Here is a 14,623-nt window from a genome sequence, read left to right on the forward strand (position 1 = left end):
CGCCCGGGATTGCCTTTGCGCCGAGCAGCTTCATTCTTGACGTGTTGTTGTCTTGCCGCACCGACGCAGGTGGGAGCACTGTCTTGAGCGTGTTTACATTGTCGACAGCCTGCGCTCTCACGGTCTCAGGTCCCACGCTCTCACGGTCTCACGCTCTCACGGTCTCGCGGTGTCCCCAACATGTCCGAGGACCCGTCCGAGTTTGTCGAGCGCATCCGGCAGCTGGGCGAGCAGCGGGACCAGCAGGACACAGACCGAGTGAAGAAGCTCGAGGAAGACCTGATTCAGGGCCGCAGCGAACGGTTAGCGCGCAGGGCAGGTGGGTGCATCCATGTCTCCTTTTCGTGTCGACTCCACTGATGCTGGTGTTTGGCTCCAAACAGAACGAGCGCGCTCCATCTCGCCCGACAAACCGACGACGCCGCAGTCGCTGCACCGCTCTCCCACGCACACGCACACGCACACGCACACGCACACGCACACGCACACGCCGCAGCAGGTGCAGGACAAAGCCGCCAGCACGCCCACGCCCGCCATGAGCCCGCCGCCGCCACGAGAAGACGCCGCGCGCGAGGAGTCGCTGCAGCAGCTGACAGGCCCCCCCGCGCCCGTAGCAGACGACGGCGAGCCCAAGAAGGCCGCGACGAGCGCCGCTGCACTGGGCCGCTCCGGCACCCTCTCGTGGAAGCAGCGCCCGCAGTCTGGCAGCATACGCCGCCCCATGTCGGTGGCCTCGAGCTTCGACCGCCCCGGCTCCCGCGACGCCTCCACCCCGTCCTCGCCCGAGCGGCCTGCCTCGCGCGCCCACATTGCTGCATCCCTGGGCGCGAAGGACCCCGCCTACTTTCGCCAGACCGCAGACCGCGGCCTTGGCTCAGCAGCATACAGGCGCAGCGACGAAGACAACGCCTCCGACGCTGGCTCCCTCTCCGGCAGGCGGCAGCTCCCTGGCATGGCCCGCGACTCCACAGTCTCGAGAGACTCCACCGCCTCGACAAGAGAGCCTGAACTCGCCACCCCGCCCACCGAGAGCGCGCCCTCGAGCCGGCCCACATCTCGCGGCGGCTCCATGCGAGGCAGCACCGCCACGAGCAACCGCTTCTCGGCTGCGACGTCCCTCTCCGGAGGCGAGACAGACGCTGCAGCAACACGCTCGCCTCTGCCAACGCTCGACTCGCACAAGTTTACCCCACCATCCGAGTCGGGCACCGCAGGCGAGGGTGGGGACACTGCAGGCTCAACACGCGGACCTCTCATGTCGCCGACGCAAGGGAGAATATCACCAGAGCGCGAGCGGCCCGTTTCTCCAACAAAGGGCATGGGTGGTTTCGTACTGAGTGCAAGTCTCAAGCGCAGCGACAGCGTGAGCAAGAGGTGGAGCACCCAAGCTCCCCCGACCTTGAGCAGGCAAAGCTCCACTTTGAGCAACCGAGGGAGTGCCATGGCAGGCTTCGGCTCACACTCCAGGATGGAGCGCCCAACAAGCTTGAGTAGAGAGCAGTCTGCCGAGCCTCTTTCGCGCCCTCAATCCAGCTCCAGCAACATCACCATGAAGGGGCTTGGCATTGACACTGCCCCCAAGGACGAGTTTGTACGGCCTGCACTTCCGAACCGCCACAGCCGCAGCAAATCTGTCCATTCTACCTTCAGCAACAAGGACCAGAGCGAGGATGGAGATCGCCCGTCCAGTCCGTCAAAGCGATTCAACCCAACGAAATCGAGCTGGCTCGAAAATGCACTGAACAAGCCAGAGTCGCCGAAGCTGATGGCTCCAGCATCTCCACAGCAGCCAGCATGGATGGCCGAGCTCAGTCGCGCTAAGCAACAACGTGGAAGTGTTGACCTTGGCAAGGCCAGTCCGTTAGGGACTCCGTTTGGCGAGAAGCTGGGCTCGCGTCCATCGTCGCCGATCAAAGAGGTTCAGCTCAGACCAGTAGCACTTCGCAAATCCACTCTCGACTCACCAAAGCTGGAATCTCCAAAGCTTGACGCTCTAAAACTCGACTCTTCCAAGTTTGATCCTTTCGCCAAGGAGGAGAGCAAGGAAACGCAAGCTTCGTCGTCACTGGAACCTGCGGTAGAGCTGAAACCTTCATCGCCGCTCAAAGAGGAGATCAAACCTTTGGAGGAAGTTGAGAACGTTGAGGAATCCAAGCCTGCCGAAGAGACGGCCCCTGCTGACTCAGAGCCTGTCAAGACTGCGCTTCCCAAGCCTGAGCCCGAGACAGCAGTAGAAGCCCCTCAAAAGGACAAGGAGGCAGCTCCGTCACCAGCTCCATCAAAGTCGGTACTGTCACGTTTCCCACCCGCCGTCAAACCGAAGCCAGATACTCCACCTAAGAAAGACTTTCGTGCTGGCTTGAAGTCGCGGCAAACACCCACAACAGACGCCCCCAAGAGCCAGGCACAGTCAGAATTGCAAAACGTTTTTGGCAAGCTGAGAAAGGCAGAAACCAAAAACTTTGTTGCGCCTGATGTCTTCAAGTCTAATATTGTTGGAGGCAAGAACGCCTTGAATGTGACTGGTGGGCCAAAACCAACTGTTCGTCGAGATGAGTTCAGAGAGAGCTTGAAAGAAAAAAGATCATCCATGCTAGAGAAAGCTCAGGAAGAAGGCTCAGCACTCAAGCGTTCAGAGAGTATCTCCAAACCCACTGATGTGCCAGAAGCCATTGCGGTACGCGGTAGACTTGACCGTTCGAAGAGCATATCCAAGTTTCCTCCGCCCGCAAAGGAAGAAGAAAAGAAGGTTGTCCCAGAAGCGCTAGCCAGAAAGAAGAGCTTGCGAGGAGTGGAGCGACCCAATCTCAACCAGAAGGATGAAAAGCCGGCATCACCAGCTCCGTTATTCGCGAAGAAGGACAGCAGCAAGCCCAACAAGCTAGCGGATCGCTTCAACCCTGCGTTAGCTGGAATGCTGGCTCGTGGTCCACCTCCATTGGCGACAGAGAAGTCAACCACGAGCGTCGGCGATTCATCACCCACACGACCTGCCCAGGAAGAGCCGTCAGGACCCGCTCCTGAGTTGACGCACATGACCAAAGGACGCGCCCGTGGACCGAAGAGGAGGACTCCAGCAGCCAAAAAGTCCGCCCCAGAACCGGAGGTGGCCCCCGAGGAGATCCCCGAGAAGGTGAATGCCACTGTTGCTGCTGTCCCATTGGTCAAACCAAAGCATATCCTTCCTAGCTCTGAACCACCCAAGGCTAACGGAACCTCAGAGGAGTCCCCAGTAACAAACAGGCCTGTCCGGAATTCCATCGGCGAGAAGCCAACGACACCAGCCAAGCCTCGCCAGATCTCAGCCAAGTTTGATAAGGCGCCTACTCCAGAAGTGGCTAAGAAGCCATTGTCAATTGATTTGGAAAAGAGAGTTTCTGGAACACAGAGCATTCCCAAGCAATCGCCTAGGCCAGAGTCTATCGGGACACCAAAGACAGCTTCACCGAGTGTGCCGAAGAAGTCCGAGAGAATAACGTCTGGAGCTTACAACACTGCACAGCCGTTACCGAAGCCAGAGTCGATCAGGTCGCCATCGATCACATCGATCAAGTCGCCCATGCCAACATCTCCATCACCATCCCCTTCGGTAGCATCTTCTAGGTTCTCGCGGCCACTGCCAACACCCCCGCCCAAGGAGTCCCCAAAGCCGGCCGCACTGAGGGAGATCCCCACTCCCAATGCTGAGGTTTCCCCAGTCAAGGATGAGTCTTCCCCGCAGAAGTTAGGATTCTCTTCCGTGAAGAACGCTACAGCCCTATGGGGTAGACAGTCGACTCCCTCGTCTCCTGCACCCTTGAGGACAAAATCGCCAATCAAGCTCCCCACCCAAGCAGATGAGAAAGCTGCGATGAAGGATGCTGGTCTTGTGCGATCGCCTGAGCCCGAGCCCGAGCCCGAGCCCAAGCCTGAGTCTCCAGCTCGACCAGAATCCCTTACTTCCAAGCCCCTTCCACCTGCACCCCTACAACCGAAGCCTAAGCCAACAGGTCTCGGCTTCAGTCTGGGCGGCTTTGGTAGTTTTGGTAGCTCGGTATCACGCTCCCGAGAACCGAGTCCTCGACTGTCAAAAGACTTACCAATGTCTCCGCCACGGAGCGCAGACAGGTCTCAGCCGGATACTCCAAAGGCAGCACCCGCACCAGCTGCTCCGAAGCACGACGGCCTGTTTGCTGAATTCTTCGATGAGGCTCCCTTGACTGAAGGCCAATTACCGGAGAGCATTGACGTAGTACAGGTGCTACATTCGCCACCTTATGATCTAGGCTCATCTGGCAAGATACGTACTCAGAAGCAGCAGATACAAGAGATCACAGGAGATGGCAAGATGCTATCAATCCCAGCACACGAACAGCACGTGCTTTTCCAAGATTCCATGTATGTCTGCACGCATGTCTACAGCGACTCGAAGGGTGCAAAGAATATCGATGTATACCTGTGGGCAGGCAACAGTGTTGCTGAGTCGAACATCGAGGATGCACAGCTGTTCGCAAGGAACCACGCGAAGCAGAATCAAGCAAGGCTACTCGTTCTTCGCCAGGGTAACGAACCACCCAACTTCTTCGATGCTCTTGGAGGAATTGTTATCACCAGACGAGGATCAAAGCCAGCGTCAAAGCAGTTTATGCTGTGTGGACGCCGTCACCTTGGTCACCTTGCGTTTGATGAGGTCGACTTTGCGCTCAAGAGCTTCTGTTCTGCTTTCGTCTATCTCATCTCCACTGAAGCTGGCAAGGTGCATCTCTGGAAGGGTCGCGGCTGCTCTGCCGAGGAGCTGTCCGGCGCACGTCTGATGGGCATGGATCTAGCACCTACAGGCGACTTCCAAGAGATTGACGAAGGCTCCGAGCCGTCGCACCTCATCGACATCTTCCCTCCCAACATAACCAAGGGACCCGCTATCCCGCGGTCGGCCGATCATTGGCGTTACAAGGCGACCTCCGACCGCTACCGCGCACGACTGTACAAGATTGACCAGCAACAAGAGGCCTCGGGAGGATGGGGACAAAGCCTGCAGGTGGGTTCCTTCTTCGCGAACCTGCGCCGCGGCTCGTTTGCGCAATCGCTTTCTCCCACTTCTACTGGCGCACACGCTGAACACGGCCCACAGACGCCCATCACTCCCAAGAGCCCGCTGCGGCCTGGCGTCACAACCAAGGTTGTGGAAATCATGCCCTTTTGCCAGCGTGATCTGGAGCCCGAGTACATCTATGTCCTTGATGCTTTCTTTGAGATGTACATGTAAGTCAAGACATGTCTCATTTATCTGCAGTGCAAGTCGCTGATCTAGTACAGTATTGTCGGCGCTCTAGCTCGCAGCCAAGCTCCTGCTTTCTCCACCGCTCTGATGTTCGCTCAGGAGTACGGCATCCTCGCCGTTTCAGAAGAGGATCGTCCCTTCATGCCCGTCACCACTATCGTCCTCGAGGGTGTTCCTCGCGACATGAAGGCCGTTTTTAGACACTGGAACGACGCACTCATTCCCACCGCCGAGCTCATGAGCGGCAGTCTGAAGCGTGGTAAGAGTCTGAGAATTGTCGGTCTTGAGAAGGCCATCCAGGCTACGAGGGGGTGATATAGTAGATGATGTGGCAGGGCTGTACGATGATGAGATGCGGTGATGCTTCTTCTTGTATATATATATCATGTTTCAGCATCGCATTGAGCTGAGTTGGGCGTTCCATTCGGTCGATCCGGTACATCTCGAGCTCCTATGGAGCGTACCGGACCTTGTACGCTATTTGATAAGAATCCTTCGTCTTCATTCCAACGCATCGTTTCCGTGATCTTGATGCATCAACACTTTTTACATCTCACCAGCACAACCACGCTCTAAGCAGAGTAAGAACATACGAGTGGTATTCCGCAAACCCTACGAACCCGCCTACAACCGTTCAGTCACCCACGACCGAACCATCCATCTATATCGCTGCAGCAGGGGGAGAAAAAAAGGCAAGACCCGCACCCAACCAACCCAGACTCCCGCCGAAAAAAAAAAAGACTCCAATTCCACTCCGTATCGCAAAATACCGCCAAATCCAACAACTCTCACTCCTCCTTGTACTCGCTACGCGGCTACGCCTTCCCAATCTTCGCTTCCACAGCGTCCAGCATCGTCACACCGCCCGAGAGCACGTTCCGCGCACTGGCGTGCTGATGCTGCCACCGCGTGCGTGCATTGTCCATGGCTGCGCCTTCCTTTGAGGCTTCGATGAAGGTGTAGGTGAATGCGAAGACTGGTGGATATGTGTTAGTGGGTTTGCTTACTGGGGGAGGAGGGGGGCGTACCGATGAAGCCCGTGAAGGCGGGCAGGAAGGATTTTGGGGTTGCTGGCATTTTTTGAGGGGTGTGTTGGGGTGTTGGTTGGCTGGTTGGTAGAGGAACGCTTGGGTTTTGGGGTGCTTTGAAGTGGTCTTTGATCAGGATTCGATGGGTTTGATGCTGAGAGAGTTGGTTGTGTGGTTGGTGTGGTTGATGTATCAAGGCTTGTTGATTGATGGTCTGATTGATTGATGGATGTTGTGGGTGGATGATGAGAGTAGTACAGATTCACCATCCGACTTATATCCATCCTACATGCTGACTCGACCTGGCACATCGTACGGTACCCGCCGATGCAGCCCAACTCTCTCTGAACGCACGTTGCGTGATCACTTCATCCTTCCTACTCCTCATCGTTGCGGCCGTGTCAGGCCTCTCTCAGCCTTACCCAAACGGACCTGCGGAATCGAACGAGCGTACTCGTTGCGGATTATCTGATTGGCTGAGAACATGTCATTCGCGATCCTTCGCAAGTTCCCGGCAATTGGGTCAGACGATACTGGGGTCTGGAGAAGGCTGTGGTGGCGAGAGATGTGAGCTAGGTTGTGCGTGGGGTGACACAGAACAGCGGGTCACGCCATCTCGCACAGGACTTCGGATCGTAGCCGGGATAAACAGGGCTGGTGAGAACGTGCTTTGCGTGCGTTGCACATTCAACCTTGATGGTTCTGAAGACGACATGACGCCGTTGCTTCGATCACGCTCGTTGTTCTTGATTCCAGTTGAAGCCTAAGAATTGCGCAGTGTCTGGGTGGATCGAGGCTCAGCGTGCCCATCATTGAAGGTACCTGACGATGCATCACGACTTATGAATTTGGCTTCTGGCATGCAGGATGCTGCTCATCAATAGTACGTCGCATCGAAACCATAGTAGGTTAAGTTGTTGAGAGACCAAGTCACCAAGTTGTATTAGAAGACGATAGACTCCGCTAAGTTTAGCATCATTGCACAGGCTCTTCCCTGCAAACAGGTCGATCACCCGCCAGGAACCAAACATCAACACCGTTCGATCCATCTTTCCTTCATGTTCCGGAAAATTCACAGAATCTGCAACCTGTGGGTCTGCCTTCGCTCAAAGAATCCTCGCCTTGACGGCGTGCACTTGTGCGCCTCGCAAAAAAAAACCGTCCCCTTTGCTTCAGCCTCAGCTCAGCACACTGGTCTTTGGCGCGCCGCGGCGCTGTTCTATTGACTTTAGCTTCCAGACGCAGCGCTACCGCACACCATCACGTCTCAATTTCCCTATTCGGACTCGGGCCATACTGAAAGGAGGCAGGTACGGTGCAGGTATCATTGTTTTGTGGCTAGACGACAGCCGCAGATATACTTGAGGCGCCCATGAGCTCGGCATGGACGAGCGCGCAGGGCTTCTCTGCTTATCTTTCTCTTTTACCACGGTTCCGCAAGGAACCGCATCTGCTCTTATCTCCCAATAATTGATCTGCTCTGCATACAATCGACTGTCATTCGCACTCGCTCACAACCATGCGTTCAACAACTTTGACCTCGCTTCTTGCAGCGCTCACCCTCACCACCGCCCAACAGATCAACATCGACGCAGCGCAAAGCGTTCCCGTCCCAAATCTGTCCATCGACCTTCTCGCCGCCCCACCAGCCGTTACCTACGATGCCGCAAGCGCAGCATTGTCTATCGCAGCCGCCGCAGCTGCAGGCGAATCACCAGCCATCTTAAAGCGCCAGGACAATTCGACCTGCACGAACCGCACCTTAGGCGCAGGACCAGTCCCCACCACCGACACCGCGCCTGCCTTCCTGAGCTACGCGCCCTTCGCCGACTTCGCAAAGAACGCAACAACACCCACCAACTACACGCAGGCCTTCAGCAACTTGCACGCCTCCACGACCGCCAAGACGTACTTGGGCCTTGCCGAGCTGAGCGTCTACGACACAGCCAACTGCTCTGCCCAGTGCGACGCGCAGACAGGGTGCACAGCGATCAACCTCTTTTTCGAGCGGTCGCCGACGCTGAACCTAGCTTCAGCATGCCCCAACCCGCCGAGCAGTACGCTCATCAAGTGCGTGTTCTGGGGCGATGCGGTGACCAAGGCAAACACCGTCAATAGCGGATTCACGGAGCAGGGGTTTGTGGTTGCTATCGCGGGGAGCAACGGGTATAACAAGGGCCAGGCGGTGCAGGATGCTAAGAAGAGCGGGGGCGCTCGACTTGAAATCACCGCTCTCGGGCTCGGGTTGGTGGGCTTGATCATGGCAGTTGGGTTCTGAGGGGTCCAAAGTGAGGCTGGGGGTTGCAAAGGCTACATTACACTGCAGACAGGCGAATCAACCATCTTCGCACGAAACCCATCTTCTGAGCACCCACACCATTCTAAGAAGGCTGCATTTCCCCAAGATCCACCACGTTTGGATCCAACCTACTTCTCCTTACTACCCGAAACTAACACTTATATAGCAATCCATCACTGACCCATACTTCCCATTCGCCAGCACCAGCACCCAGTCACCAATCAACCCTGCAGCCCAACCACAGCCTAAACGAAAACCAAACATGTCTCACACACAGCACGTCCAACCCAGCGATGCGGTTGACTGTGGCTGTGCCGCACCACCAGGTCCAACACACTACGCATCTCAACCCGTACTGTAGTACCCAAAGGACACGAATTGATTTTCGTCACCACGACTTCCGGTCCTGGTACACTGACTGATAGGCAGTGCCGGATTGCTGAAGCTAGATTGGACAGGCGACCAGCAGCGCCGTGCGGTGTAAGTGGTGGTCGACGTTCGGCAAAGCACACGGGCTACGGACGCAAAGTCCGGAGTCGGTGGGGATGCGAAGGTGGTACCGATGCACGGTTGCTGTTGCAACTCGCAGCCGTGGACGGAGGAAGCGAGGCGTGGAAACGAAGTCTACGCCGTCCTTGGTGGGGTCAGGAATGTGACGAGTGGGGATCGAGGATGGGTGGGGACGAGTCGGCTGTGCGCAGTGCGGGTAAGGACAGCCAATGTACAAAGGTACGCTGGACCACTCGCTTTCCAGAGCAAGAGCAGTCGGGCACGACAAGAGAAGAGAAGAGTGAGCTTTTAACAAATAGTATTCAAAGTGTATTAAATCAAACGCTGTGTTTTGCAAAACTAGGGCCCAACGCAGATCCAATCTATATGTACACAAGAAAGTGTGGAGCAAAGACCCAAGAGACCAGGAACTCCCTGATCCATCCCAACTCAGCACACCCACAACGGGTGACGTGAGGACCCAGACAAAGGAAAAGGAAAATAAGCCCAAAGACGAAAGAACAAAATGCCAACAGGGCCAGCTGGCCACAACGGTCACAGCTTGGTATATAGTAACAAAGGAAATCGTGCAATCATACAGAACAGTCTAGAAGTGAAGGTGTGACTCGCCAACTGGTCGAGCAGATGTCGCTAAAGTGGAGCATGCATGTTGAAGCAGTACGCAAAGGACAGAGCAAATCATGTGCTAGATCAGACTAGTAGTCAAGCATCGATGTAATGGCTGCTATCCTTTGGAACGCAGGCTCCATAGCGGCCATCTTCCTCTCCAAGCGCTCTGCCAAGAGAGCCTCGGTAGCCTCGTTCGACACATGCAGTGTAAAGTGGCCGAAGGTCTTCTCAGTGTTGGTGAAAAGAATCTCAAGCGGCGCAGAGCGCGAAGCAGAAGGGGCGGGCGAAGAGCGGTACAGGTCATACTCTGAATCCTCGTCCTCCTCCTCGACAGCAGCCATGAGAGGCTGCTGGGACTGGACGGGGTACTCAATGACCGGGTAGTCAGACTTGGCATCCTCGTCAGCAGACGCCTCATCCTCAACGGCGAAGATGGTGCTGTGACCCTTGCCGGACATGGCGGAGACATCGAGCGGGTTGGCGGGGCCTTCAGGGAGCTCGGTGACAGCGAAGACGCGGGGCTGGTAACCGTTGAATCCGTTGTTCATGTTCCAGTTGGCGTTGCTGCTGCTGCTGCTGGTGTTGTTGATGTTGAGCATCGAGAAGTCGAGCTGGGTCTCGGGAACCATTGTCATACCGACATGCGTATTCTCGGACTGGGAAACAAACGACTGTTGAAAGGGAGCCGGTGGCGGCGCGGAGGCAACAGGGGTTGAAGATGAAGGCATGGATGCCAGAGGAGCTTGAGCTGTGATACCCTCCTCACGAACAAGATCCTCGAGGAAGGGACCGAAAGCCTGATGCCTCAACAGACGCTCAATGAAGGCACGCGAACGGGCGTTCTCCTCCATCAGGGCACGGTTCTGGGAGCGGAGCTCGTTTGCCTCGTTGACCTTCATGGCGACCTCGCCTTCAAGCTGGCCAATGTATTCTGTAGCGTGTTAGCAAGGTTTGGGCGATGGCGATGGTGTTGCTTACCCTTTCTCCTCGAGCGGAAGGCGCGGGCAGAGACCTTGTTGCGAAGCTGGCGGCGCTCCTTGGAGCTGAGCTTCTTACCCTCCTCTGAGGCAAGCAGGCGCTCGTCCTCGTCCATATCTTCCTCGTCCTTCTTGGCGCGGATGATGTGGGGGAGAATGTTGCCGTTGGCATCGTGGGACGCAAGCGCGGCGTTTTGGCTCTCCTGGCGGATCTGAGCAACGACGCGAGCAATTGTCGCCTCTGTGCGGTCGTCACTCAACGGGCTAGACGTCTTACGGCTGCTCGAAGGGGGTGCAGCGCGCTGCTGCTGTTGCTGTTGCTGTTGCTGTTGCTGTTGCTGTTGCTGTTGCTGTTGCTGTTGCTGTGCGTGCAGCTGAGCCTGCTGCCTCTGGTGTGCGATCTGCTGCTGTTGACGCTGTTGCTGCGCCTGCTGTTGTGCCTTGGCTAGAGCAGCCTGCTGCTGGTGCATGCCGGGGTAGAGCCTGACGGCGGGACCTTCCTCTTGTTGGATGGCGCTAGGGTCCACAAAGTCATCCTGGTCGTTGTTGGGGAACATGTATGCGGGCTGGGTGTAGTCCATGCCCACGTTCATGTCCATGCCAGTGCCACTGTTCCATGCGCCGTCCATGACCGAGTCGCTGCCCATCATGTCGAGGCCCGAGGACGAGAAGATGGGATAGCTGGAGCTGTAGCCGGCGTTCAGGCCGGTGAGGGAGCCAGACGGGATGCCAGTCTGTTGCTTGAAGCGCTCATACTCGTGGCTGGGTTTCGCAGCCTCCTGGAGCTCCTCCTCGATGGTGGTGCTGGTCGGGCTAGCGATGTTGGAGACGGAGCTTGATTCGCGCTTGAGGCCGGGTTGTGTGGGTGAAGGCAGTTGACTGAAGTCGAAGAACTCCTGCTCGGGATCGTGGCACTGGTTGATATGAGGGTTGAAGGCAGGAGCCATGATCATCGCGGGCTGGACGGCGGTAGCCATGGTGTTGCGTACGTAGGCGGGTACTGGGAAGTGGTGATAGTGCCTGAGGTGGGCAAAGACGTTCTCTGGGGACGCGGTGCTGGGAAGGGACCAAGGCGGTTAGTGGGCTTCAGAAGAACGCGTCAGCTCGTTTCTGGGCCGGATTTGCCGGGTTGTGGCTGAGTCGCTGGTTCGGCACCTCTGCTTCTTGGGCGTCGCCGGAAGAGCGGCTGGCGGTGGGAGAAGAGCGATTAGAATAGAGATGGGGATAGCGAGCGGTTTGGTGGGTGTGGGTGTCAGATGTGGGTGAAGTGTCGAGAGCGAGGGAGCAATGGGCCGTCAAGGAGAAGGCCATCGGCCGTCTTCTGCTGGGGCCGGTGTGAGGCGTTTCAGCGAGGCGGAGCCATCCATTCACCCTATTTCTGGACTAGACAGGCCTATCCTAGCCAAGTCGAGTTTTCCGTCGATCCCTTCCCTCGTCGTTCGGCCGCTGCTCAGCCTTCGGCCCTCTCCTCCAGCACGGGCGCGGCCATCAAGGCCTCTCTCTGCTTGTGGCTGAACGTCTCTGCGCCATGTTCCCCACTCCCACCCAACAATCATAACAGCAACCACTACATTCCAAACGGACAGGCGCCAACCACCTCAAGACACTTGCGAAGACATCGAGCCCTGGCATTACGCACTCAACGCACACGGGGGCTGCGGACTGCCGACACCGATAGCTGCGGACGAATCGCCGTAGCTCAGCTGAGGCTGTGCACAATCTTCTCAAGCGCATCGCTGCGATAACCTCTCTGATTCGTCCATGGCCTTGCAGTAATGCGCCCGTTTCGCGGACACCTTTCTCGCACGCTTGCTTTCCTGTCACCATTTCTAATCGACGGAGGTTTGTTTATCCAGCCGGTCACGTGCCCGTCACTGGCTTATCCCGGTGGACCTGGCAGCTTGTATCACTACTCCACATCGACACCTCGTTTACGCCGAAATATCTGTTTACCTTTTGCAGCTTCAAGTAAAAGCCGCTGTCGCTCGCAGCCAGAGCGGAGCAGATGCCGTCATGTCTGCTAGTCTCCCGCGACTGACCCGCCGGAACACCTTGATTTTTACCTCTCCGGCCCGGAAGTTATCTATTTCCTGAGTCGACGCATGCTAACAACCTTAAAGCCGGCCCTACTTCCAAAATGCAGAAAAGCTATCATTGGTTCTTCCGTTGAAGAGAAAATTATCTCGCCTTTCATCAACCACTCTTGGACATGTACAACAGGAAGAGCACGGCCCCGCGAGACGTTACTATACCTTTCGTAATATGCATGACCCAAGCGCCTGCATTCCGTCACTCCAGACTATCGGAGCATCTGGCGCCCATCCCCAGAACATGGGCACTCCTAAAACGCGCAAATTCCATGCCGCTGGGACGTCAGAGCTGTCACTGCACAACCGCCATCGCGGCAGCTTCCGTGTACTTTCCGACGGTTGAAAGCCTCCACGACCATCGCTATCTTCGTGGCACTCCTGACTGGTAGGTATTTCAGGGGAAGTTACCCACCTTCAAGGTCAGAAAGTCTGTGTCTTGGTTGGACCATTCAGCCTCGATGGTGATATGCTGCGCCACATACACTGGCCGGACAGTGTTCTTACAGCTGTATTGACTCTGTAGACTGTGTTCGAGCTTAGCTTTGTTTTCCATGTCACATCTAAAAGACGGGATGTAAAATCCCAGAGACTGTACCTAGCACAAGACCGAAGGCGGTATCAATCTTGGCCTGCTCGGGCTTACTGCTTGCCTATCATTACCCGCTACGCCACAAGATACCTAGGTACCTAAGCCATGGATCACTGCACGATCGACAACTAGCAGATGTTGGCGAACGGATCCAAACATGACCGGGTCCGATCTGACCTGGTGGTCGAAGGCTTTGTTCGGGATGACCTTGAGGCTGCAACAGTACCGCTGTTCTGTTGACCGATAGCTTAATTCCACCACTGTACTGTACCTGTGCCAGATAGCGGGCAGTACTTTGACACATAAATAGACGTAGCTTTAGTGTCCACCAGCAACAAGCGCAAGTCAAGGTCGCCAGAATATCTCCATACTCGGCGAATAGGTGCAGATGTTTCTCACGATCTTGTTCATTGGACTGTCCACCTGCTGATGGTCCACCATCCAACCGTGGATCAGCAATACATGACCTGTTCGATTCAGTACCGGCATTCCCTTCACAAACTAATATCACTCCTTCGCCGAAACTCTGCCTCACAAAACCGATAAGGGAGATGCCCGTTAGCGTGGAGCCTACGCGGCAGCGGGACTACGACCGCCGCCGTCACGGCATCCTGGACCATCCAGGCAAACCACTTAGCGAGTCGCACCAATTGCTTCAAGGCAAGGAATGTGAAGCGTACACAAGATAGGAGAGCCTGGTCAGCAAGGTCACGACTCGGAAGGGACTTCGACAAAGGGACCTGGCGTCGCGGACCGCATCCGCAGGCCCCTCACAACTTGTGGGACATAACATTTCACCCATATCTTGCAAATTTGCCCGGTTCCAGCGACCGCGCGGCCGCAAAGGCATTTCGATAGCCTGCATTGTTTCGATGTTCACCGTCCAGACTTGGCTATGCCGATATTTCCCCATGCGTCCTGCGACCACCAAAGTGTTTCAGGCCTGCCAGAACACGCGCCAGTGACTGGAAGCGCGCTAGACGTGGCCAACGAGCCACAGCCCTGGAGCGCCCTAAGCAGCGCAGAGCATCCATTTCAGATCCAAGCGTTGAGACGCTTTTCTAGTGCTTTACGCGTCAGACGGCTGCGTCTGAGCGGCGCAGCGACATCGGCAGTCTTGAGCTTTGCCGGATGCATTGCCAAAACGTGGAAATGCGTCAAGCATCGCAAACTAGTTGTGCGAAAGGTTATGCAAAAGGGATAGTACATGGAAACGATGGTTGTGCATGGACATGATGATTAATTACACTTTGTCCACAGT

General features: G+C 56.2%; 4 protein-coding genes across 4 annotated transcripts, besides 7 other annotated features; 2 read left to right on the plus strand and 2 right to left on the minus strand.

Moving 5' to 3' along the window:
* Positions 1–115: 115 nt before the first annotated feature.
* Positions 116–171: a tandem repeat.
* A 9-nt stretch (positions 172–180) lies between these two features.
* On the plus strand, positions 181–5,575 carry EKO05_0006899 (uncharacterized protein; the record flags this gene model as incomplete). Its single annotated transcript, XM_038940838.1, has 3 exons — positions 181–319; positions 384–5,241; positions 5,296–5,575. The coding sequence occupies 3 exons, from the start codon at positions 181–183 to the stop codon at positions 5,573–5,575; spliced, it is 5,277 nt and encodes a 1,758-aa protein (XP_038797428.1).
* Positions 445–491: a tandem repeat.
* Positions 3,877–3,925: a tandem repeat.
* A 500-nt stretch (positions 5,576–6,075) lies between the features above and the next one.
* On the minus strand, positions 6,076–6,337 carry EKO05_0006900 (uncharacterized protein; the record flags this gene model as incomplete). The annotated part of the gene is made up of 2 exons (XM_038940661.1): positions 6,076–6,236; positions 6,289–6,337. The coding sequence occupies 2 exons, from the start codon at positions 6,335–6,337 to the stop codon at positions 6,076–6,078; spliced, it is 210 nt and encodes a 69-aa protein (XP_038797429.1).
* A 113-nt stretch (positions 6,338–6,450) lies between these two features.
* Positions 6,451–6,475: a tandem repeat.
* A 12-nt stretch (positions 6,476–6,487) lies between these two features.
* Positions 6,488–6,519: a tandem repeat.
* Positions 6,520–7,807: 1,288 nt separating this feature from the next.
* On the plus strand, positions 7,808–8,566 carry EKO05_0006901 (uncharacterized protein; the record flags this gene model as incomplete). Its single annotated transcript, XM_038946250.1, has 1 exon — positions 7,808–8,566. The coding sequence occupies one exon, from the start codon at positions 7,808–7,810 to the stop codon at positions 8,564–8,566; it is 759 nt and encodes a 252-aa protein (XP_038797430.1).
* Positions 8,567–9,792: 1,226 nt separating this feature from the next.
* On the minus strand, positions 9,793–11,660 carry EKO05_0006902 (uncharacterized protein; the record flags this gene model as incomplete). Its single annotated transcript, XM_038940719.1, has 2 exons — positions 9,793–10,637; positions 10,685–11,660. 2 exons carry the CDS (start codon positions 11,658–11,660, stop codon positions 9,793–9,795), a joined length of 1,821 nt encoding a protein of 606 aa, XP_038797431.1.
* Positions 10,248–10,300: a tandem repeat.
* Positions 10,985–11,049: a tandem repeat.
* Positions 11,661–14,623: the final 2,963 nt, after the last annotated feature.

This window comes from Ascochyta rabiei, chromosome 11, assembly GCF_004011695.2.
Source record: "Ascochyta rabiei chromosome 11, complete sequence".
Lineage (NCBI taxonomy): Eukaryota > Fungi > Ascomycota > Dothideomycetes > Pleosporales > Didymellaceae > Ascochyta > Ascochyta rabiei.